This window comes from Nycticebus coucang, chromosome 9 (assembly GCF_027406575.1).
Source record: "Nycticebus coucang isolate mNycCou1 chromosome 9, mNycCou1.pri, whole genome shotgun sequence".
NCBI lineage: Eukaryota > Metazoa > Chordata > Mammalia > Primates > Lorisidae > Nycticebus > Nycticebus coucang.
Window position 1 is genome coordinate 2161887 of NC_069788.1, and position 26513 is coordinate 2188399.

The 26513-nt window shown below is 45.0% G+C and overlaps 1 protein-coding gene across 1 annotated transcript in view; it reads left to right on the plus strand.

Moving 5' to 3' along the window:
- Positions 1 to 26513, plus strand: part of ME1 (malic enzyme 1) — a 163884-nt gene that overhangs the window by 83228 nt on the left and 54143 nt on the right. The window contains exons 4-6 of the mRNA XM_053602368.1: positions 1941 to 2016; positions 9584 to 9745; positions 16248 to 16351. Of these exons, the coding sequence (XP_053458343.1) occupies positions 1941 to 2016; positions 9584 to 9745; positions 16248 to 16351 (342 nt within the window). The remainder of the gene's footprint in view (positions 1 to 1940; positions 2017 to 9583; positions 9746 to 16247; positions 16352 to 26513) is intronic.

Consider the following 26513-nt stretch of genomic DNA (forward strand, 5'->3'; position numbering starts at 1 on the left):
CACCCGTCAACCAAGCACCTGGCCATCTAGGCCACAGCTACCCACTGGGCACTGTGGGAAGGAGTCCCTGGGGAGAGGGGAGGTGTGGCTGCAGGAGGACATGTGACCCGCAGGTGCATCAGTGTGGTCAGCCCTGATGTATGTCTCTCTTGGCTAGAGCCAGCCACTTTCTGAAGGGTTGTTTCCCTAAAGTTTAGGTCAAAAACATGGGGCACACTGCATGCGGGGTACACTGCATGTGGGGTGCAGTGAGATACGACACCTGCTGGGTACAGTGTACATCTTCAGGGATGGGTGCATTGAAAGCCTAGACCAGGCGTCCTCAAACTGCAGCCCGCGGGCCACATGAAGCAGTGTGAATTGTATTTGTTCCCGTTTTGTTTTTTACTTCAAAATAAGATACGTGCAGTGTGCATAGGAATTTGTTCATAGTTTTTTTTTTTTAAAAAACTATAGTCTGGCCCTCCAACGGTCTGAGGGACAGTGAATTGGCCCCCTGTTTAAAAAGTTTGAGGATGCCTGGCCTATACTTTGCTACCCAATTCAGCCATGTAACAAAAAATCACTTGTACCCCCTAAATCTATTTGTATAAAACCTTTTTTTTAAATAATTTTTTTTTTTTTTTGTAGAGACAGAGTCTCACAGTACCGCCCTCGGGTAGAGTGCCGTGGCGTCACACTGCTCACAGCAACCTCTAACTCTTGGGCTTATGCAATTCTCTTGCCTCAGCCTCCCAAGCAGCTGGGACTACAGGCGCCTGTCACAATGCCCGGCTATTTTTCTGTTGCAGTTTGGCCGGGGCTGGGTCAGAACCTGCCACCCTCGGCATATGGGTCCAGCGCCCTACTCACTGAGCCACAGGCGCTGCCCTGTATAAAACCTTTTAAGTGAGGAGAAAGCATTTGTATTTTTTAAATTTTAATATTTTAATGTATAAACTTACTCGTTAAACTTTTGTAGGCAAGAGGGTTGGAGTGAGGACAGTGTTAAAGCTTCAGTTGAATCCAAGTAGCAGCTGCAGAGGGCAGCTAAAATCACAGATTGAAGAATCACCTGCAGGGCAGAGTTGCTGGGTGCTGTCCAGTGCTTTATTTAGCCATCTCTCACACATGTTCTCACCTTCACGCTAGACCTATAATAAATCATGCACTTTGTGTTCTCAACATATCGAATCCCATAATGGCATAAATGTATTTATGATCTATGTACAAATGACTTAATAAAAAAAATGCACTTTGAAAACTTCGGTGTACACACACTTCATGTTGCTTTTCAAAGTGCTTTTTCAGGCTGGGCATGGTGGCTCATGCCTGTAATCCCAGCACTTTGGGAGGCTGAGGTGGGCAGATTAGCTGAGCTCACTGGTTTGAGACCAGCCTGAGCTAGAGTGAGACCCCCATCTCTAAAAAATAGCTGGGCGTTGTGGTGGGTGCCTGTGGTCCCAGCTACTCGGGAGAATGAGGCAAGAGAATCGCTTGAGCCCAAGAGTATAAGGTTGCTGTGAACTATGACGCCAGGGCACTCTACCTAGGGTGACAAAGTGAGACTCTGTCTCAAAAAGACAAAACAAAACAAAAACAACAGCAAAAAAAAAAAAAAAAAAACCCTAAGTGCCTTTTCATATATCATCTTACCTAATGAATGAATGTAATTGAATTTATGAGTACAGTTGATAATGCTATTTAAGTTTTCTGTGTAGCATTTCTTAATTTAAAAATATTTTTGAAATTTAAAAATAAATATGCCTTTTAGATGTCACTATAGTGTTTAAAGTCCTTTCTCCCCTACCTGTGAGATTCTTATACCTTATTTGTTTAAGGAAATAATTTGTACTGGTTTGATAAAACGGAGATACATAAGCTAGAAAAAGTTTTAAATGTTCACTGTGGTTTGACAGGTCTGAAGTAAATCACAACTGTCCTCTTCCTTTTCCTGACAGAGGCCTCTTCATCAGCATTCACGATCGAGGGCATATTGCTTCAATTCTTAATGCGTGGCCAGAGGAAGTCATCAAGGTAAGTGGTCCACGTTTTCCACTATGGGAAATTTGTTTCTTTTCCATAAAACATTTTAAAACATACTGAAATTCTCTCAATAATAGGTATATTCAGGAGTTCTTCTCTAATTTATATCCCTTTGACTTTTGCATAGTAGACCCGATTTTATTCCCATGCCATTTAGATGCTGAGTTTCCCCATCAGTTGCTATTTCTTAGCAACTCCATCCTAAGTGATGATAAATGTGAACACACAATAGCAAATGAATTTCTTTAAGGGAACGCTTTGTTGTATCTGCTGTGGTTAATGGTTCACTAAGAGGAATCCAAGTAGGCAAAAGAAAAGCCAGTTTGTTTCTTCTATCGTGATGACTTTAAGTCGCTCTCGTGGCTTCCGTCTGTAAGTGAGCTAAGGAAAACAGAAGTAATAGCAGTGTCTGACATCTGGTAGTTTTTGTGTGAAACACTTCGCATGGATTAACTCCTCTAACTGTCGTAATAACTTAGTGAGCCTGGAGGTGCAGAGGGGCTGCACCGTGGGGTACGGTCGGGGGACATAGGCAGGCTGAGCTAGGCCCAGAGCCCTGCCCTCCACCTGCTGCTCCGCTGCCTCCTGTCTTGTCCCCCTCGACTCCCTTTCTTTTCTCTTGTGCACCAGCAACTTGGTGGTGTCTGTTAGGACTGAGATTGAGTAATTCAGTGTGTTTCACTGGTGCAGAGGCATGTCAGCTGTAATGTCTCAAGTCTGGCTCCTTTCCTGATCTTTCCTATTTGAGCAATTGTGGCTACAGTAGATTAACTTGGCTCTCTAAGACCTATGCCAGGAAAACTCACAAATTAAGATGTTTTCCACTATGTCCAGTCTCCTTGGTTTCTTTACTTTCTCCAGCTGGCTTGCACCTCCGCCCCCTTCTCATCAAGTAGAGCGTAATGTCCACAGATCCTAAGAGGTGTCTCAACGCACGTCTGATCCTCTAAGAAGGAGCTATAGGAGATTTTAATAGTCAACAAGTGGCTCTGGAACAGAGAGTTCTAGTCCATATACCTTTTTCTTTTTTGAGACAGAGTCTCATTTTGTTGCCCTCTGTACAGTGCTGTGCCATCACAGCTCACAGCAACCTCAGACTCCAGTACTCAAGCAATTCTCTTGCCTCAGCCTCCCAAGTAACTGGGCTACAGGTGGTCGCCACAATGCTCGGCTATTTTTAGAGATGGGGTCTTGCTCTGGCTCAGGCTGGTCTCCAGCCTGTGACCTCAGGCAATCCCAGAGTGTGCCTCAGCCTCCCAGAGTGTACTAGGATTATAGGCGTGAGCTACGGTGCCCAGCCCCCAGTCCATATCCTTTTAATCAGAATAGTTAGTAACTTTACTCAGAGGGATATAGATTAAGAAAATAGAATGTCATATTGAAGCAAGGGAACTACTTTCTACAATGTAAGTGATATTTGAGAAAGGTGAGCAGTATTTTAGGATGGTTTCGAGAGCTGGAGAAGATGTGGAGCCTGTGTTTTGGGAGGCTGGGAGGGGTGAGTCCGGGCACATGTGGACTGCGAGTTCTGGAGAACTCTGCAGAGTTCATACAGAGGTTTCTGTTCAGGTCAGTCTCAGGTATAATTTGTACTGTGGTGTGAAGAATTAACCCTGAAACACAGAACTCATTGCTGGAGCTGTGTTGGTCAGACAGACACAAATCTTGCTGTTGAGACTCGGCTGTTGTCAAGAAAACAACTCCTGTTGTTATTTTTCTTCTGTAGGAGATAAAGTAGGTAAAAAAAAAAAAAAAAAAGCAGAGGAATGTTAATTTGGTGATAAACTACATAAATAACTTTATTTCAGGTAATTCTTTCACTACTAAAATCTCTTCAGTGTTGGAATATTTGTGAAGTAAAGCTGTAAGTGGACGTTTGTCCTGAGGCATACGCTGAGCCATATGAAATATCTCAAAACACATTCTAGAAACTTCTCAAACAACTACCACCTCTATAAATGTTCATATGTATTTATGTAATTAATAACAGCTCTAGATGAGAGAAGAGCATAGGGAATAAAAGAAAAAAATGAAATAAATAATGCTTTTCTTTGTATTATATTCAAGACATACTTAGTTGAATATAGATGAGTTATCAAAAATAAGTAAAAATGTGACTGCCCCTCAGTGCCCTCTGGGAAGACTTACTCAGGAGGCATTTGTCACAGCAAAATGAAATGCAGGAAACTCAGAGAAACGTCACTGCATAAAATAGGAATAAAAATAAATGAAATAAAATAGGAAAACCCTCCGTCAAGAAAAGCCTGCTGGCGAGGAGGAAAATAAAGCAGTGAAGACTCTATCACCAGTGTCTCCGCAGGTCTTCTTGAATTTCAGCCAAAGATCTCCCTGCTCTTTCTGCAGATTATGGTCCTTTCAGTACGGGTTATGCCAGACACACCAGCCCCTCGTCGTTAGCTGGCCGCTGTTCTTCATCATACTTGGGAAAATAATATTGAGTATCTTCCCTTCAGGAATGAGAAGAAAGAACACCTGTCAGAATCTCCTGGAATGTCTTTGTGTTTCACTGGCATTTGTCCATCTCCTTTTAGTAAACATTTCCCTTATGTTCTATTTCAGGGACTTTGTACTTTGAGGCATTTGGGTCCCTGAGCACCACGTCTGCCTGTCACTCAGATCATTCCCTTCACTTACGGCTTTTTTCCTGGTAACTTGGGTAGAGTATTCCTGAATTTCTCTAAACCCAGCAAGCTTTCGTTCAAGTGTCAAGCACTATTTGATTTCCTTATGATAGTTTTACTTTGGATTTCAGTCCTGGATTACATTTTGGGAGACCTAGGTGTCCCCCGGAGCCTGAGGGTGCAGAGCACTCATTGTTGTCTCTGTCCTCCCCTGTCAGCAGTCAGAGTTCCTGGCTGGCCTGGTCCATGCTGGGGGTTTGATTTGTGGCTCTGATCACCTCTTGGTCAGAAGTTATCACCCTGGCACAGGCTATTAGGATAACGTCCTGTATGAGTGAGACCATCTTGTATTTCCCTTCCTCGTTCCGCCCCAGCTGCCCCGTGAGCCCTAACGCAGCCCCCCCGTCTGAGCTGGTTGTCTGTCTTCTCCGTCCCTGGTTGGGGAGCCCTAACGCAGTCCCCCCGTCTGAGCTGGCTGTCTGTCTTCTCCGTCCCTGGTTGGGGAGCCCTAATGCAGTCCCCCCGTCTGAGCTGGTTGTCTGTCTTCTCCGTCTCTGGTTGGGGAGCCCTAACGCAGTCCCCCCGTGTGAGCTGGTTGTCTGTCTTCTCCGTCTCTGGTTGGGGAGCCCTAACTCAGTCCCCCCGTCTGAGCTGGCTGTCTGTCTTCTCCGTCCCTGGTTGGGGAGCCCTAACGCAGTCCCCCCGTCTGAGCTGGCTGTCTGTCTTCTCCGTCGCTGGTTGGGGAGCCCTAACGCAGTCCCCCCGTCTGAGCTGGTTGTCTGTCTTCTCCGTCCCTGGTTGGGGAGCCCTAACGCAGCCCCCCCGTCTGAGCTGGCTGTCTGTCTTTTCCGTCTCTGGTTGGGGAGCCCTAACGCAGTCCCCCTGTCTGAGCTGGTTGTCTGTTTTCTCCGTCCCTGGTTGGGGAGCCCTAACGCAGTCCCCCTGTCTGAGCTGGTTGTCTGTCTTCTCGGTACCTGGTCCCCTGAGCTCCTTCAGGGGATTATTCTTTCACTCAGTGCAGAGTCCAGCATATGTTGAGGTGAACATGTCCTGGTTGTACGTTGCCATCACTCTCCTCATTGCCACAGTTTTTTGGTTTAACTGTCACAATCTTAACTTCAGAGATATCACATTACCTGTGGAAGTGCTGCTTCCTTCCACTGATAATGCTTGGGAAAAGATTTCATGAAGAAGGCCCCATTGGCAATTACAGCAACACCAAAAATAAGTAAATGGGACATGATAAAGCTAGAAAGCCCCTGCACAGCTCAGAGCACCACAGCTAAAGCACACAGCCCACGGAATGGGAGAAGATTTTTGCATGTTACCAATCTGACAAAGGGCTGATAACTGGAATCTACAGAGAACTCACATTAATCAGCAAGAAAAGAGCAAACAACCCCATTTTTAAGTGGGCAAGAGACATGAGCAGAAACTTCTCTGAAGAAGATGGACGAATGGCCAACAAACACATGAAAAACTGCTCCTCATTCCTAATCATCAGAGAAATGCAAGTCAAAGCCTCCCTGAAATATCACATGCCCCCAGTGAGATTACCCCACATCACAAAGTCCAAAATCTGCAGATGCTGGCGTGGATGTGGAGCGAAGGGAACACTTCTACACTGCTGATGGGACTGCAAATTAATACGTCTACAGGAAGAAGTATGGAGAATTCTCAAAGAACTAAAGGATGACCTTCCATTTGATCCCACAGTTCCATTACTGGGTATCTACCCAGAAGAACAAAAATCATTCTTTTTTTATTTTTATTTTTTTAAGTTTTTTTTTTTTTTTTTTTTTGTAGAGACAGAGTCTCACTTTATGGCCCTCGGTAGAGTGCCGTGGCGTCACATGGCTCACAGCTACCTCTAACTCCTGGGCTTATGCGATTCTCTTGCCTCAGCCTCTCAAGCAGCTGGGACTACAGGCGCCCGCCACAAGGCACAGCTATTTTTTGGTTGCAGTTCAGCCGGGGCCGGGTTTGAACCCGCCACCCTCGGTATATGGGGCTGGCGCCTTACCGACTGAGCCACAGGTGCCACCCGAACAAAAATCATTTTACCACAAAGACATTTGCAGCAGAATGCTTATTGTAGTTCAGTTCACAAGTGCCAAGTCATGGAGGTAACCCAAGTGTCCATCAATCCATGAATGGATTGACAGACTGCGGCGTAAGTACGCCATGGAGCACTATCCAGCCATAAGAAAAGATGGAGACTTTACATCTCTTGTGTTTACCTGGATGGAGTTGAAACATATTCTTCTTAGTAAAGTATCTCAAGAATGGGGAAAAAAATATCCAGTGTACTAAATACTAATATGAAATCAATATATAACAAATATAGGCCCACATGAAAGATAAAACATAAGTATAGTCCAGCAAAGGGGGAGGGGAGAGGAGAAATATGGGAGAGGTAGGAGGGAGGGTGATTGGCGGGATTGCACCTCAGGTGCACAGCATGAGGGTGTCAGCAGGACCCCAGGGGAAGGTCAGCTGCAGCCTGACCTTTACCTTAGAATTAGAAATAATGTAACCTAAACATTTGTGCTCTCATATTAACTTGAAATTTTAAACAAAATAATTCCAAGAAGTTTTTAACCCTTGTTCAAGACACTGTATATTATACAAATTGATTTGTTATTAACACAAAAGTGGAATGAGTTAACATTGGCCACGCTTAGGTTTGTGTCACCCCAAAAGTACTGAATGCAAACTGTGGTAAAACTGAGATTTCACTGCCAACCTTAAGATATAGACTTAAATAAACATTTTCATCATATTGAAAAATACGCAAATAAATAAAAATGTATGCTACTTTAAACCCCTTTTAAAAATATTTCGAAGCTGATAAAAGCTACAAGAAGCAACTCTCTGGATTTAAGGTCTTTGATGAAACCTGGAAAGGATTATATAAATTATTATTCAGATCATAAGTAAGTTAAATGACAATATTCCTTTCCTTATAAAATATATTATAAAAATATTTTAAGTCTTGGGCAGCGCCTGTGGCTCAGTGAGTTGGGCGCCGGCCCCATGTGCCGAGGGTGGCAGGTTCAAACCCAGCCCCGGCCAAACTGCAACAAAAAAACAGCCGGGCGTTGTGGCGGGAGCCTGTAGTCCCAGCTACTCGGGAGGCTGAGGCAAGAGAATTGCTTAAGCCCAGGAGCTGGAGGTTGCTGTGAGCTGTGTGAGGCTACGGCACTCTACCAAGGGCCATAAAGTAAGACTCTGTCTCTACAAAAAAAAAAAAAAAAAATTTAAGTCTCAGCAGGCCAACTGGACTTTGCCTATTTGAGGAACACATTCATAAAATATGAATGTTATCAGTAATCTATAAAAATGCCTCTTTTATGACAGCTGTTCTATTAAATATGTGTTTGAAATATTAGGACTTTGCATATTTGGCTTTAATTTAATTGATCATCCTGCAGTGTTCGTCTTTTCTACCTTAAATCAGTGCTGTCAGGCTGCCTCCTTCCGAGAGCAGGGTGTCTTGAACCCCTGAAATTAGACTTGGGACCAAGGTGAGTGTATCGATCTGCAAAAGTGACTTCCAATCGCCTCTCACGTGCATTTACTTTTAAGACAGTTTTTTAAAAGCTGCACAATACAGGTGAACAGGGGATTAAAGGAGACCTGAGAAGTATGTTTTAAAATATATTCTGCGAGACGGTACAGTGCAAAGAGCACTGTTCTGGAGGTGACCAGCCTGGGTTCTGGTTCCAGAAGCCCTGGCCGTAGGCAAGTTATTTCACTTGTCTGATCTTCATTTTCCTAGTCTATAAAACAAGATGGAATGTACTTTACATTCCTCCTCACTCTAGAAACGCTGTGACTAATTCTAAGAGTTTGTAATGCACCAGGTCCTGTGGTAAACTTTTACATGTCCTTTCATTTCATGAAGTCAGAGCTCTGTCCGTCGAGTGGTGCTTGCTGCTCGTCTGCCGTGCCTGGTGCTGTTCTTGGTGCTACGGAGGTGGTGAGCCGTGCAGAGTGGCTCCTCCGTACATCTCGCGTGGCAACTCTGATAATACATTTATTATTCCCATTTTTCAAATAAGAAGCAGAAGCTTAAACTCATCCCTTTATCCAAGACCACGTAACTGACACTTTCCCAGCGTCCATGGGTCCGAAGAGTGCAGCCATTTGTAGAATATCTAATGAATTTGTGTTTCATAAGGTTGGTTTTGTTTAAACTCGTATAATGGCTATAAATCACAAATAAGGATGCTAGAGGCAGTAATCTCAATAATGATATCAAATTGCATAGAATTAAAATTTCTACCACGATGAGAGTATAAACTTCGTAAATATTCAAGGTGATTAGAAATGAACCACACACAATTCATGCAGTCTGGAAGAAGATTGTCAGGTAAGAGGAGCAGGGGATTGCGCTGGGCCTGTGTCGGGGCGGGAGGGCAGCGTCAGGTGGCTGCAGTGGAGGGGTCAGCTGGCCGTGAAAGTCGGAGGTGGTGCCGCAGAGGCGTGGCCGGCTGGGAGCGCTCACTGCACGCACTCCTGGAGGGCACTCCTGCAGCCGTGCTCAGCGTGGCTGCAGCCTGGTTGCAGCCTCTGCTTCACTCTGCTGCTCAGGCTAAGCTCTGACTTCCCTGCATTATTCTGAGTGAAGACCAAGCTATTTGGTTTGTTTGGATCCTGGGTACAGCCTCTCTTCTTTCCTCAGTAACCTAATTAAGCACATGAATATGGATCAGCCCCTGTAAAATTTGTTTCTTCTCCCCATTCTTCCACAATTACAGTCATAATGTCCTTTCCATATATTTTCAGTTTATGTTTTCTAACAGCTTAATTTTTCATTTAGATGAGTAATTAACTTTAGAAATAGAAACCAGAAATTGTGCCCCAGGATTTGTGAGAATCTCCTGGTAGGTACCTCTTCTGTTTCTCCCTAGGCCATCGTGGTGACGGACGGTGAGCGCATTCTCGGCCTGGGAGACCTGGGCTGCAACGGCATGGGCATCCCCGTGGGCAAAATGGCTCTGTACACGGCCTGCGGGGGGGTGAGCCCCCAGGAGTGCCTGCCTGTCATTCTGGATGTGGGAACAGAAAACGAGGTAAGCAGTCTTAAGTCTGACGACAGCTATGTGCCTTAAAAGTGGCACCAATTCTTACATTTTGAACTTAAGGAACTTCATAAGTGTTTCTTTTTTGTCTGGTTCTCTCTCTCTCCTCAAATCTGCCCTTCAACTCTTGTAAGAAAATCATCCTTTCTTTTCTCCTTTTCCCTTCTCCATAACGTGGGCAATATTTATCAGCTTCCTTAGCGCTTTACAATGCTTGGTAAGTATTTACACTATTCCGTAGAGTACGATATTACAGTTTCTAAAATTATCATTATTCTCCTATTACCAGGAACGAATCCCCCAAGACTCATTAAATTTAACCAGACTGAAATCTTTTTCTGAAAGCCTGTATTGAACGTGAGCTAGATGATTTGGCATTTAGCTTTTCTCGTTCCTACCTCAATATTTTAGAATCTCAAAGTCATATCTGGGCCAGGTAAAGTGAGGCATTTCCTGGGGAATGAGTGAGTCTGCGTTCTGCAGGCTGAGGGGAGCAGGGGGCAGACGGAAAGTGAGTAACGTAGAGTTACTCCTGACACCAGGAGAGGAAAGAAACACTCATTAATCCAAGGCAATGCAACAAATTTGAGACAACGGGCCGAGTGGCTGAATGCTTGTGAATCCCATCACCAGACTCCCTGCAAAGAACAGATAAAAGTAAGAGGCAAACACTTAGACAGGAACACAGCTCTAAATTTAATGTCAATTGAGTACGATTAAGTTTTAAACTCAGATGAGATTATAGATTTGAGCATTCAGACTTCCCAGGAAATGTGGTTTCTATACTATTTAGACTGTCTCCAAACAATGAAATTGACACCATAACATTTCATTTTCTGAGAAGAGTATGACCTTGATTTGTAAACCTGATAAGAAAATAGCCTGGAGCAGGGAATTGAAATCAATCTCATGTTACCCCCAAGCTCCAGCTCCATCACTGCTGACTAGCGGGGAGGTCCTGGACGGCCACTCAGCCTCTCAGCACTGGGGTCCCTCAGGTGAGACCAGGAGCCCCCTGCACCTGTCCTGGCTGAGAGCCTTGGGAGCTCAGGACCGAGACTGGACAGATCCAGACATCACACGTGTGTTCCATACTACCACCCTGTCATGGCCAGAGGCATGTGTCATGACAGCAGCATCCTGTGACCCCTTTTACATGTACCGAGCCACAATGCAATTTTAGTCTTTTTAAAAGCACTTTTTAACAATTATGCTGACATGTTATAAGTTCTGGCTTATACCTCTTGACTGATGTGATGGATAATTTATTTAATCTATTGATGAAATAAGCCAAAAAATGGTGAAAATTATGTATTTTTTATAGAATGTTTTTATGTGAAAATAACACAAAATGAAAAATAGTAACAAAGAAGGTTATTTTCTGTATATTACAAATAAAATTTAAAGCGAAATGCTAAAATGGGGAACATTCACAACATTACAGCAGGTAAGTCTATATAATGTTCTTCATATCTAAAGAACACTTTCGAGTCAGTAAGAGAATGTTCAATGTCCAATATAAAAATTGCCTAAGAACATACAGACACAGGATAGTTTACAAATTAAGAAATAAAAATGGCCATTAAGCTTATGAAAATATGTTGAATAGCATTAGAAAGAAACACATGGGATGGTACTTGATAATATTTTATGCCTATCTGCCCCCCCCACATATTAAAATATGATATCTTACTTGAGGCTGCAAAATAAATGAACATTATATACCACTGGGGTGGAGCACAGTTTGCTCACGCTGTTTTGGAGGACAGGGTTCCAATACACTCGTTAGTCTACTGACATGAAGTGTGTCACCATGTATTTCTGTGTGGAAAGGTCATAACATATCCTGTGCTGTTGTCCTGGATTTGGACAGGTGACATTATATGTGCACAGACAGAGCAGGACCCAGAAGGATGTTCCTCAGTGCACCAGCAGTGGGCAGCACTGGGTGAGCAAGGAGGATGGTTTTATTTATTTTTAGTTTCAGTTCTCAGTGTTCTCAAACACTTGTGATGGGGAAATATTGCTTTTGTAATCACAAATAAAAATTAAAAAGTAGCAAAAAGTTTCTAATTCTCAGAAACCTGACATTGAAAAGGTAGAAACATGGCAGACAAACCCCAGTGAGAGTTGATAGTGATGAGAGGTTTGAACAGGAGCTTCAAATGTAAATCTCCAACACCTAGAGTCTGGACAGTGTCAGGGAGTCAGTACAGTCACCAGAGTATCAGATGTAAATCTCCAACACCTGGAACCGGGACAGTGTCACGGAGTCAGTACAGTCACCAGCATATTAGATGTTAATCTCCAACGCCTGGAACGGGACAGTGTCACGGAGTCAGGACAGTCACCAGCATATCAGATATAAATCTCCAATGCCTGGAACGGGACAGTGTCACGGAGTCAGGACAGTCACCAGCATATCAGATGTAAATCTCCAACGCCTGGAACGGGACAGTGTCAGGGAGTCAGTACAGTCTCCAGGGTGGTCTCTCCTCATCCGTCTGGGGTCTTATTTTGCACACCTTGCTCCGAGTGCTGTTTCTCTGCGTTGTTCCCCTTCACTCATGTTTACAGATATTCAGTCCTCAGTGACACCAGATGTGTTTAGTGTGAAGCTTCGAGCTACTGAATTTCAAACCTTTTTTAAAGAGCTCGCTTAATACCATGTCTTGAATTTATTCTCCAGCAAATATCTCTTTGGCATTTACTCCTGACCATAAGAAGTTTTAAATTCAGGGAATTAATATTACTTTCTCTGTTCCAGTCTTCTTGTTCTGTGGAGCCATTACCAAAATAAAGTGATGTTTTTTCTTTTGTTGAGACAGAGTCTCTGGGTAGAGTGTAGTGACCTCACCACAGCTCACAGCAACCTCAAACTCCTGGGCTCCAGTGCTCCTCCTCCCTCAACCTCCCAAGTAGCTGGGACGACAGGCCTGGCCTTGACACTCAGCTACTTTATTGTATTTTCAGTAGGGACAGAGTCTTGCTCTTGATCAGGCTGGTCTCAAACTCCTGAACTCCAACGACCTACCTTCCTCGTGCCTCTCAAAGTGCTGGGATCACTGGTGTAGCCACCTCGCCTGAAAATGGAATGGTCTTAAGTTGCTTTTTATAGATGCTAGTTTTTTCATTATCTGAATCTACAAGAATGTTTTCTTTATTCAAGCCTTCGTTGTCTTAGCTTTCTTATTTAAATTTATGAAATTTTAAAAAGCCCATTTTTGAAAGGGACTTTGTATGTTTGGAAGAATCCTATAAGCTTCTGATTTAATTCAAGTTCTCTATCTTATTTAAAAATCTTTGAAATGGCCATCGTCCTTCATGGAAGAATGAGAGAAAAGAGACGGGGAAACATGTCACATTTTTCTTTGAACTGTGATCCTTTTCTAACTCACATCTTAGAAATTGAAATGTACCCCAGATGTGGAGGAGTATTTAAGTTCTGGCAGCTGAGTAGCAACTGCCATCAGCACTTCAGCCCCGGCTGCTGGACGCTGCCAGCTCCTGTGAGACTTTTTATGCCTTAAGAAACAGCTGTGCGTCACAAGAGCACTTGATTCCAGGCTTTACATTTCATCTAAAATACATTTACATGATTTAACGTGTTAACTTCTAGCTAGCTGGAAAGCCTTAACTTATCATTATGTAGTAAATTGTAAGTAAAACTTAATAGTCAAACCAAGACGATTTCACAAGGAAAGCGAGTGCTGTTAGTAATTACAGTAGGATGGAGCACAGGTGTGGACTGCCATTTCTGTCTTTAACTAAACTCCGCTTTGGATTATTCAAATAGTTTAACCTTCCGGGCAGCATCACCATATCTGCACAAACATCATTTGTATGTAACAAACCACTTACAGAGTCGGTGGCTTAAGACAGTTACTGTTTTATTAGTGTTTCTCTTTCTGTGGACAGGGGTGGCTTGGAGGCTGGGGTGCCTGTGCCCCCTGGGTCTTTCTCTCATTCTTCGCTCCATACACCATGCTCCTCTCCATCCTAGGATTTCCAAAGCTGCATCCAGCTGATAGCAGCGGGCCCAGAGTTTATGGCAATGAGGCTTCTGGGTTTGCCCTTGGTGTGACTTCTCTGATGTTTTCCCACGCACCGAACCTGCACTGGTGAGGCAGGGACAGCGTGACCATGAGGCAAGGACCATGGGGCAAGGACCAGCGTGACCATGCTGGCTTTCCCATTCAACGCTGGAAGCAGAGGGATCGTGTGGCTCCCAGTGGTCTAGCAGTTCTGAATCCCCATGGCCATTTGCTGCCAGGCCAGCTCCCCGGGACTTGGGAATGGGCTCTGAAGATCCCAGTTGAGTTTCCCCCACAGAGATCCTGTAGTTCATTGTTCTCTGAGGCTTTTGGTTCTGCCTGTTGGGCTCTGGGCTCTGGGCTCTGTTTTATAAAACATTCTTCCTTTTCCATAACAAGTGGTCTGTGTTAGCAGCTGAATAACTTTCTTGGTCTGCCTCCTGCCTATGGACAGTCTGGAACCCCGCTAGGTATATTCATTTTGAAGTGTTTCCCTCCTAAGTAATCCACATCAGTGCTGCACTCTCCTAGTAGACTGTGTACTGCAGCCTCCTCCATTAGACAAAGGCCCCGCTCACTGCTGTGTAAAGCAGGCCTTCTTCCCACAGGGTTGGCACACCGGAGCTCTGGGGGACCAGATCCTGTTGTCCAGCTAGAACAGTCTGTTAGGCTCCACTTTAAATCATTCAGAAGTTTTAAAAAAAAAATTATTACAACCGCGCATTTAATTTGATCTCTGATGGCAGAACCTACTTTAGTTTGGGGATCTTGCCAGCAATTCCTGTGCCCACTGTGTTCCCTTCCTCAGCTCCTCTCTGCCTTACTCCCGATGACACTGGTGTGGGCCACCGGTCCACCGTGCTCCCCAGAAATCTTTTCTGCTAAATCCACAGGTTCAATGGGGGAGATTTTCTCTATTCCAGGTTACTGATGGTGACAGTTCGGTCAATTGTGTCACTGTTACGTGATGTAGGTTGACATTTTTTTTGTAACCTGTTAAACCAGCCTAACATTTTATAAATTTCTTTAGCAACATATGGTATTTTACTGTCTGCAGGCTTCTCATGTTTTATTAAATATGTCTGTAAGAATTTTGTTCCAGAATGCTGTTGTCAATGGAGCTGTGCATCTTAATCCATTTTCACCTGTTCATTGCAAGTGTACAGAGATACAGTGATTTGTGTGCGTTGATCTTAGATCCTGCAGGGGTATTACATTTACATATTTTTTTCCTGAGGGAATTTTTGTTGGTGGAGTCCTTACTATTTTCTGTGGACACAGTCACATGTTTACACATAAAAACAGTTTTGCTGCTTTTTCCCCGTCTGTATGCCTCTCTTTTTCCTGTCTTACTGTAATGGCGAGGGTCTCCGATATAGAAGCAGGAAGGAGGAAAGTGGATATCCTTGTGTCACCCCAAGCCTTTCACTGTTAAAGGTGCTGTTAGCTGTTTTTCATAGAAAAACCCACAGCCAACAGCCGTTTACTAGGTTGAGGGTTTTGCAGATTTTACTTAGAGCTTTTGTTATTAACGGGTACACTTTATAGTATATAAATTATATTTCAATTTAAGAACTGAATTAGTGACATTGCATATATGTGATATATAGTAAAACCATACAGAGCAATGTTTTCTCAGATCCATCAGTTAGAAATAAACCGTGTGAGGCTAAGAAAAACTTAGTCAAAAAAAAAACTTAGTCAAATCTAAAAATTTATTTTTGAAGCCTGTCTATCATATTACAGGCATAATCAAAATATTATGTAAAGATTTTGCCTTTGGAAGTGGAAAATAAACCTAAGAATGAAATCACTGCCCTTCCATTTCCTAAAACTAATATAATGCTTCAAAACTCAATATTATTTCTCTGTGTGATAAACTTTGTAAAATCCAATTTGAACTGTTCTAATTTGTGTAACCAAGATATTTTAATTCCTTTCTTTCTCCTCAGAATAACCCAGAATGTTTTAACACTTAGCAATTATTTTTCTCACTTGGTATATAAATACGTGCACATTCTATGTAATATTAAATATTGCCAGGCTCAGTGGCTCGTATCTGTAATCCTAGCACTTTGGTAGGCCAAGCTTAAGGCCAGGAGTTTGAGACCAACCTGGACAATAGCAAGAGCCTGTCCCTGCAAAACTTTAAAAATTATCTGGGTGTGGTGGAGTGCACCTGTAGTCCCACTTACTTGGGAGGTTGAGGCAGGAGGATCATTTGAATTTGAGGTTGCTGTGAGCTATGTAACACTTCTATGCCCTAATTCATGTGACAGAGGGAGATCCCGTATCAACAAAAGAAAAAATTAAATAACAACTCTGTAGGTTAATTCTGAATCAATATGGCAAGGTTTTATTTCTATTTCTGTGCCTTTTATACAGACGAGGAAACCAAAGCTCAGAGTAAATGAATTACTTATAATTATTCTATTTTTATGGCAACTTTTTTCGAACAGGAGTTACTTAAAGACCCATTCTACATTGGACTGCGGCAGAGAAGAGTAAGAGGTTCTGAGTATGATGAGTTTGTGGATGAATTCATGGAGGCGGTTTCTTCTAAGTACGTATAATCCTTATTTTCATCTATGTTTGAGATAGATTTCAAAAAGTTAAATGATATCCTAACATAACAGACATAAAAAGTCTATGTTTGATGCAATATCATTGAATCATTAGAAATTATTTGAATAGAAATACATAAATCCTATCTCTCTCTCCTCATAGCTGTTAGTGGCTGAAATGATAACGTCACACATCTGTCCCAACAGGGGATATGTCTGTTGCTATCCCTGAAGATAGTTTTATCTCACAAGAATCTTTAGAACCTGTGTCTGTTGAAATACATGGTCGTGGTGAATGAAGGGTGGGCCAGCTGCTAAGTTTCCTCAGCACGCCTTTCTGTGCTTATCAGCAGCCTGTGTTTTCTTTCTGGTTCATGATGAAATCTGATCTTCAGTCATCTTTATAGCTGATATCTGACCCTTTTGTGATAAGAGAAGTGGAGAAAGAGATGAGGACTGAGAATCAGTTGGTACGATTTCCAGGGTCCAAAATAAAACTGGACCCAGGGCGTTCAGTCACAACTCAGGAATCTCTGATTAGGTCTAAGTATTTGCTTAAAATGTCCTGTTCATCCAGGTTCAGTATCTCTTACCAAAAATGCTTGGGACTGCAAGTATTTTTTTCTCAATTTTACAATATTTGCATATATGTAACGGGACAGGACCAAGTCTAAACATGGAATTTATTTATGTTTCATGTAAACCTTATACACGTATCCAGAAGGTAATTTTCTACAATATTTTCTGCGTGAAACAAAGTTTATCAAACTGTAAAAAAGCCCAGGTGTCTCGTCTCTGCACTCACGGGGACAGTCCAGTTGTTTGGCATCACCACCATTTCTGGCTGAATTTATTTGCTGTTGATAAGCAGTTTTGTTCTTGCCCCTGTTTGTACGTAAGTCCCTAACAGTAAACCAGATGGCATGCCGCTAATACAGCCAGGAAGTTACGTGTTCGGGGTAACTTCTGCTGTGTCAGTGCTCAAAAAGTTTCAATTTTGGATTTTTCGCTTTAAGGATGCTCAACCTACGTTTAGCATTTGTAAAAATGCTATTGTAAAATTTTCAATTTTTTCCTTCAAAAAAGTGACCTCCACTGTAATTTACTCATATGTCCAGAGAGAATTTTGTCACAGTAACCGACACTCATGTCATGGGTTACTCCACAGCCATAGAAACCACGTAGTATTTAAAAACTTAAATGTTGCCCTGGTTTTTCATAGAAATAAACTCATCACTAGAATCAAATGGAAGTAGACACATACTTCTGGTTTCTCTTTATTATAATGTTCATTTTTAAGAAGTTATATCCAGCAGCAGAAAGTGAATGTTTAGAACATACTGACTCTTTCTGTACCCAGAGTTTCAGTGCAGTGAATATTTGCCAATTACGGGCCACTTTTTAGAAACACATGCTTGATGTTGTTTAACCTGTTTCATGGAGCTGTGCTTATCACAGTAATGGGTGGAAACTGTGTTTAAGTTAAAAAATTATGTGATATTGTTAATTTCTAGTAGATCTACATACTTAATTTTAAGGCTTTCCCTTGTGAAACTCATGTAAGGCTTTGAAATTATAACTTCCTAAGTAGCAACATTAATCAAGTGACTGGGAAGATAATACCGAGGCTATATAAAAAAGGAAATGCAGTTCTGGAAATAAAGTTTGTCTAAATAGAGGAAGGTGTTAAATTACGAGCACTTAAGTGCTGCTGAAATAGAGGAAATTATTATTTGGAACCAATGAAAAGCTTATTGAAGAAAATGAGATAATGAACTAATTTTTTTTTTTTCTTTGAGACAGAATCTCACTCTGTCACACCCAGAATATCTGCCCTTGGTAGAGTGCTGTGGTGTCACAGCTCACAGCAACCCAGAATCTCTGCCCTGGGTAGTGTGCTGTAGTGTCACAGCTCACAGCAACCCAGAATCTCTGCCCTGGGTAGAGTGCCATGACGTCACAGCTCACAGCAACCCAGAATCTCTGCCCTGGGTAGAGTTCCATGACGTCACAGCTCACAACAACCCAGAATCTCTGCCCTGGGTAGAGTGCCATGACGTCACAGCTCACAGCAACCCAGAATCTCTGCCCTGGGTAGAGTGCCATGACGTCACAGCTCACAGCAACCCAGAATCTCTGCCCTGGGTAGAGTGCCATGACGTCACAGCTCACAGCAACCCAGAATCTCTGCCCTGGGTAGAGTGCCATGACGTCACAGCTCACAGCAACCCAGAATCTCTGCCCTGGGTAGAGTGCCATGACGTGACAGCTCACAGCAACCCAGAATCTCTGCCCTGGGTAGAGTGCCATGACGTCACAGCTCACAGCAACCCAGAATCTCTGCCCTGGGTAGAGTTCCGTGGCGTCACAGCTCACAGAAACCCAGAATCTCTGCCCTGGGTAGAGTGCCGTGGCGTCACAGCTCACAGAAACCCAGAATCTCTGCCCTGGGTAGAGTGCCATGACGTCACAGCTCACAGCAACCCAGAATCTCTGCCCTGGGTAGAGTTCCGTGGCGTCACAGCTCACAGAAACCCAGAATCTCTGCCCTGGGTAGAGTGCCGTGGCGTCACAGCTCACAGAAACCCAGAATCTCTGCCCTGGGTAGAGTGCCATGACGTCACAGCTCACAGCAACCCAGAATCTCTGCCCTGGGTAGAGTTCCGTGGCGTCACAGCTCACAGCAACCCAGAATCTCTGCCCTGGGTAGAGTTCCGTGGCGTCACAGCTCACAGAAACCCAGAATCTCTGCCCTGGGTAGAGTGCCGTGGCGTCACAGCTCACAGCAACCTCAAACTCTTGGGCTGAAGCGATCCTCCTTCATCAGCCTCCCAAGTAATAGCTGGAACTACAGGTGCTACCACAATGCCCGGTTATTTTGTTTCTTTTTATTCCCTTTTTAGAGATGGAGGTCTCACTCTCACTCAGGCTGGTATCAAACTCCTGAGCTCCAGCCTTCCACCCCTGCTGCAGTGCTGGGATTATGGCGTGAGCCACTGCACCTGGCCAGTAGGAACTAATTACAAGCACTTTGTGTCAATCCAGAATCAGAGGGACTGTTGTGTTTTTAAAAATCTATTGGATTGGGCGGCGCCTGTGGCTCAGTGAGCAGGGCGCCAGCCCCATATACCGAGGGTGGCGGGTTCCAGCCCTGGCCAGCCCCGGCCAAACTGCAACAAAAATAAAAAATAGCTGAGCGTTGTGGCGGGCACCTGTAGTCCCAGCTACTCGGGAGGCTGAGGCAGGAGAATCGCCTAAGCCCAGGAGTTGGAGGTTGCTGTGAGCTGTGTGACGCCACGGCACTCTACCGAGGGCCATAAAGTGAAACTCTGTCTCTACAAAAAAAAAAAAAAAAAATCTATTGGATTGAGAGATTACTTAAGGTCTTTGATAAGGAAATGGGGACTGGCAAGAGTCAGCAACAATCTGTAATGTGGAGAGTGTCTGTAAATCAGGTGTTTTACTTCCGTACTCCTCCCTGAAGAAAATGCTGAAGACTTTTAAAAAACGCCCCTGGCGTGACAGGGATGCCGTATTCTACTAAGCGTCTCCGTAACTCTTTGGGGGTTGGCTTCACACCCCACCCTTGCCACTCTGTGCCCACCTGGCTTCTAGTGGCCCCGCATCCTCCCTGGTCCTTCCGTCCTCCGTGCTCCTGCCGGCCTAGTTACATACAGCAGCCTTTTCTCCTGTCACTCCTGGCCTTCGGAGAGCCCACCCAGAGCTTTGTCACCATGTTGGCATCTTCTCCCCAGCGCGTTCCTTGTGGCTTTGGTGAATGATCTGTTCTCCGGGCCTTCCTGTGGAGCTCGTCATCTGGTGGGTTTTCTGGCTGTACATAGCAGGCATGTTCCCCAACACCCCCTTCCCTGTGCCGGTGGTGGCCTTTTCTGCCTTGCAGCCATGTTTCCTGTGAGCTGTAGGTTTCTCCACATTTGTGGGGACCATCCTGGCAGTCAGTTTACGCCACCTTGGGTCCCTGCCAGTTGGTAAGTGCTACGTCTTAGGAGAGGGCCTGCCAAGCAGTGAGCCCCCCTTCCCTGAAGTCCAGCCCCTTGGGTCAGACACCCCCAGAATGGAACCCTACATGTGGTCTCCTGGCTAATCGAGCTACCTAGATCTTATAGTTCCTTTGGGAACATGTCCTTTTCTTCCGTTATCAGCCCTGTTTTGTCCCAGGTGAGTTGTGCTCTGATATAACCCTAGTTATGGTGTTACTGGACGAGGAGGGACTGGCTGCCTGTCACTGTCAACCAATATGCAGAGATGGGGACAGGTCCACCAAACTTTGTCAGAGGCCAGGATTCTGGAGAACAGTGAGAGTAGCCTCTCTAAGACTGTGCTGTTCTATCATTTTCAAAATCAGTTTTATACATAAAAGTTCAAAGCAAAGAACACACCAACCCCTATTCCAAATAATAATCAGGGTAACTCAGTGAACTATGCACTTCAAAAGCTAATCTCATAAATCAGTCCACCCAAACTAGTCAAGATAAACATCTTTAGGGTGGGAGCTAAATTTACAAAACAGTAAGAGTGGGAGACGGGGGTGAAGGTCACCCAGGACCCAGACAGACCAGACCAGCTGAGTCGTGTGGGTCCGGCCTGCCTGACTGCGTCTCCTGCTCACTATGTGGGCCCATCCTGCCTGACCATGTCTCCTGCTCATGACGTGGGCCTGGCCTGCCTGACTGCGTCTCCGGCTCACTATGTGGGCCCGGCCTGCCTGACTGCGTTGCCTGTTCAGTATGTGGGCCCGGCCTGCCTGACCGTGTCTCCTGCTCATGACGTGGGCCTGGCCTGCCTGACTACGTGTTCTGCTCACTACTTGTGATCTCACAGGCCTTGGGGTCTGTAGGGGACACACGGGCAGATGGGAGCAGGGGCACCTTATAGGAGAGGGGTCTCCTTCCTCATCCTCAGGAAAGAAGGGAGGCCACGTCTGTGGGATCAGAGAGCTCTGGGGGCAGCTGGAGACTCAGGATTTGGGGACCCATCCCATGTGGCGCCATCACAGTCTCTCCCACTCGGGGTGCTGACTCAGCGGGGCTGCCAGCCTGAGAGCTTTGGGGCTTGTCTGTTGGAGCGTCAAGTCTTGTTCCTGCATCAGCTTTCTCTGCCTGGGTGCTGCAGATCTGAGAATGTCTGTGTGTCTGGCTCTCTGGCCTCTGGCTCTCAGGTTGGCAGTGACTTGCCCTTGGTATTCTGCGATCTCTGTACTTACTAGTTGTCCCACATTTCTCAAACACCAGCAATATCATTCCTGCAAATGTGTTCCCTTCCCTTGGTGGCATTCCAACCCTCTGGTCAGAGTCAGTAGTTGAACTGCCACCCATGTGGGGGCTCTCCGGGCTCCCTCTCCCACAGAGTTGGTGGCCCTGTGGTGGTGGCCTTGTGGCAGTGAGTGCTCCAGCCCCAGGCCTCCTCTCCCTGCAAGTTGTCACAGATGGGGCCACGAGGGAGACGTACTCTGAAGTGAAGTCAGTCTGAGCTGCTTGGAGGCCCAGCAACAACTCATGCTGACACCCCCTGCCTCCCCCCCCAAGGAGCTCCAGAGCTCCAGAGGCTCATTGGAATCGTCCCCATTGGGCGGAGGTGGCCAGGTCTCCATGTTCCTGTTCAGTTAGTCACTGAATGGGGGCCACCCTGGGAAGGAGCGGAGGTCCTGCTCTAGGGTGAAGCCCCTTAGCAGCTCAGGCACAGGCGTCTCTAGCACAGCAGTGGGGCATCCAAGGGCTTGTCACAGTGCTCGGCACAGGGACTGAGTTTAGAAGGTGTTTACTCAACAGGGTGGCCAGGGTGGTGGCTCATTCCTGTAATCCCAGCACTTAGGGAGGCTGAAGTGGGAGGATCGCTTCCATCAGTTAAGGACAGGAGTTCAAGACTAGTCTGGGCAAGACCCCATCTCTACAAAAAAAAATAAATACAATGAGCCGGGAGTGCATGAACTTACAGTCCCGGATGCTCCAAGGCTGAGATGGGAGACTCGCTGGAGCCCAGGAGTTGGTGGTTGCTGTGAGCTGTGTTGCCCCACTGCACTCCAGCCTGAGCAACAGAGTGAGACTGTGTCTCTAAAAAAATGTAAAAACTAATAAACGAACAAAAAGTAAAATAACAAAGAATGAGCCTGAATATTAACTAGCGGGTCTCCAGTGCATACTGCAAACCCATCTCTCTGGTACTTGTCTGCTCAGCAGTTTTATCAAGTGGGCCTCATAGTTCTATATCTGAGCATACGGGTTAAGACAATAATTTAGACTAGGAATAAAGGTAAACAAAAAATTTCATGTCCAGATTCTTCACTGAGCAATTTTTTTGTTAGAGAATTTTCTTCTCTGCCCCCAGAGCAGCTCTCTGCCTTGTTCCCCTCAGTGCTGACTCTCCCATGTCCTCACCTTAACCTTTTCTAACCCACCAACCTCAGGGCTTGGAGTTTGACACTTTTTATTATTTATCTCCCCTCCTTGGGGTTCTCATGTGACTCCCAGATCTGTGCCTCCAGTCTGTATCTCGTCTCTGAAGTCCAGACTTGTAGTCAGCCTCCTCCTGACATCTGTGAGATCAGCTGGACACAGCGCCTATAATGCGCCCACACTGGGGTCCCGCCCGCTCATTCACGCCTGACTGATGTCTCTGAGATCAGCTGGCCGCAGTGCCTGTAACGTGCCCACACTGGAGTCCACCCACTCGCCACAGCCTTCCCCATCTCAGTGAACAGCTTCCCTTTTCTTCCTGGTCCTTTGCCACTAGAAATGTTGGAATCACACCTGCACACCCACTGCCCACAAGCTGCCCATAAGGGTCTAGGCGGGGGTCCTCAAACTCCACATGAGGCGGTGTGATTGTATTTGTTCCCGTTTTGTTTTTTTACTTCAAAATAAGATGTGTGCAGTGTGCATAGGAATTTGTTCATATTTTTTTTTAACTGTAGTCCAGCCCTCCAGCGGTCTGAGGGACCGTGAACTGGCCCCTGTTTATAAAGTTTGAGGACCCCTGCATCTCCCACTGCTGTGTCATCACTTCCCTCACCTGGGCCATCCCAGGGACCCGCCTGGTCTCCCTGCCCCTCCCTTGTCACCCTGCCGTCTGCTATCAACACAAATGCCAAAATGATAATGAGTTGGGCAGTTTACTACTCACCCAGATCAAAAACAAGTCCTTACAATGACATAAGCCGCTGCCATCTGGGTCCCTGTTGCTTTTCTCAACCCATCCCCTGTATTTTCTCCCTGGCCCACCTGCCGTGGCCTCTTTGCTGTTTTTATAACCAGCCCAAAGCTTGTCCTCTCTCTGCAGCCTCTGCCCGTGTCCCCCAGGACTGGCCCTCTCAGATCGCTCTTTCTCCAGGAGGCCTTCCTCGACCAAACTCGTTTTCCCCTTTCCCTGTGTTTACCAGCTTCTGACACGCTCTATTTCATTGTTTATGTTTGCTTGTGTCTGTGCAGTGTTACACTCTGAGCTTCCTCTCCCCTCACTGCCTCCCCCTGTCCCCACAGCGCTGTCCACTGTGCAGTGGGCGCTCAGTGTGGGTGAGACCAGTGGTGGAGTCTGAGTCGTCGTGTTTATACAGATTAGCATGGAAGGCATGAGTGGAAGAGCTCTAGGATGTTAAAGGATTCCTTCTTTTCATATGATTTAACTTCAGGAAATATCAAAGCTTTTATAATCTGTGCATAGTGCTAAGGATATATTAATCACCCTTTGTATGTATATACTCCTTAAATATTTGTTTTTATGGATGTCCTTTTTTTCTCTCTTTTTTCTTTTCTTTTAGTTAATAATTTTTGAGACAGAGTGTCTCTCTGTCACCCAGGATAGAGTGCCGTAGCATCATAGCTCACAGCAACCTCCAAGTCTTGGGCTCAAGCCATCCTCCAGCCTCAGCCTCCAAGTAGCTGGGACTACAGGCACCTGTCACAACTCCTGGGTAGATTTTCTACTTTAAGTAGAGACAGGATTGGGTGGCACCTGTGGCTCAGTGAGTAGGGTGCCGGCCCCATATACCGAGGGTAGCCGGTTTAAACCTGGCCTCGGCCAAACTGCAACCAAAAAATAGCCGGGTGTTGTGGCGGGCGCCTGTAGTCCTAGCTGCTTGGGAGGCTGAGGCAAGAGAATCACGTAAGCCCAAAAGCTGGAGGTTGCTGTGAGCCATGTGACGTCATGGCACTCTACGGGCGGCAAAGTGAGACTCTGTCTCTACAAAAAAAAAAGTAGAGACAGGATCTCAAACTCCTAAGCTCGAGCATTCCTCCTCCTCGGGCCTCCCAGAGTGCTGGCATTACAGGTGTGAGCTATGACGCCTGGCCTGAACTTTTTACAGTATGTCCTTCTTTTTCCCAGAATCAGTTGCCCCTAGAAATTAATAATAAAAGTAGTATCAGCTTCAGCTTTGCTGCCTAAAATTTTCAGTATCAAAATTTCATTAAAGATTATTAACCGAATGATTTAAAAAAGCTTTTCCTCAAATAAGCTTTAAAGAGCTGGTATTACATTTTTTTAATGAAAGAAAAATTACTTTTCAGTGAGGATTACATTTAAAATTTTTTCCTTTAAATAATTCCTAGGAATCACCAACATGATTATCACAATATTTAGGAAGCCTCTCTGAACCTAGGCTGATGCCACAGATTCTGTTGTGATCTGGATCATGACATTTCAAGGGAAACTGCCTTAGTCTGAACCCATCTCACCTGCTATCTGCTGCCAGGTATGATGGTGGTGTTGTCATAAAATGATGCTTTCTTTGCTGAGCCAGCCTTGAACCAAAGTCTTGGCCGTGTGCCTGGAGCAGACCAGGCTGTTGGAGCAGCCGTTGGGTTGGTGGTAGTTCTTGAAGGTCACATTTCAGACTTCAAAGGTATAGGATACACAGCCCCTGAATGATCATGGCCAGATTTACTAAATCTATCTTTTAAATTATTAATGGAATCTTTTCTTTTGTAAAAAGTCATCAGATCTGTTCGTTACATCTGTTCTTCGCCCCTGCACAGTGTTGCACTTAGATGCTGCTCCTGCCCTACCCCGCTGGCCTCCCCCAGGGAGGGGCTTGGCCTCCCGCCTCCCACCTTCCTCCGGCCGTCTCGGCTGCCTCGACTTCTTGGCTTCCTTTCTGCGCCGCCTTCACCACCTGCTCCAAGCAGAGCTTTTTATGCCTGAACCTTTTTTTAGATCAATGGGATATGTTTACGACTTAGATAATTTTATCTATAAGTCTGTGAGGCCCTTTGAATTCCACCTGTACCTTTGATCAGCATAATTTACTTTGATTTTCATCAGAAATTTAATGAGAACATACGACTCTGTGACCCCACCTGCTACTCCCCTCTGGTTAAAGGTGATACAAACCACTTGAAAACAATCAGATGGAAAGAATGTCTGCCAATCTGAGGAGGATCAGTAACCATGCGAAGGAGGGAGACGACTCACATCACGTCTGTGACTCAGAGTCTTTTCCAGTTTTGCGTCCAAGAAAGGTCAGGCAGGCTATTTGTGTGGGCGCCTGTAGTCCCAGCTACTCAGGAGGCTGAGGCAAGAGAATCGCTGGAGCCCAGGAGTTTGAGGTTGCTGTGAGTTGTGACGCCACAGCACTCTACCAACGGGGAGGGACATAGTGAGACTCTGTCTCTAAAAAAAAAAGAAAAAGGAAAATATTATAAAACTTTAACTGTCTTTCTGGATACCACAGAATCTACGAAATGTTATTATTATCAATTTATGGGAAACAAAGTGACTAATACAGCTCATAGACAAAGAGGAGGGAGGGGCCCCTCACCACACTGGTGTTTATTACTGAGCAGCCGCCTTTATAAACCCTCAGTTTACTGAGCCTGTGACTCTATGGCCACGTCCCTCTTCTGTGCTAAACTCTTTATCTCTCTGCTTCTGATCTGACGGAGCCATCCCTGGGAAAAGAGAACCTGGCTCATTCACGAAACTATGTCTATAAATTGTCACTCAACATACTCTGTTTTTAAACTTTTATCCTTTTTGAATGCTCCGGAGATTTGTAAAGTTACTTATTTAGTAAGTCTCGTTTGGGAAAGAGTTAACAGCGACAGCCATGAGTAATCCTAGGGGAGATATATCCCTAAATTACGGGACCTTCCTCCTTGGGATGCTTTTATTTTGTATTATCAGAAAGTAAAAGGTCCTTTCCTGAAA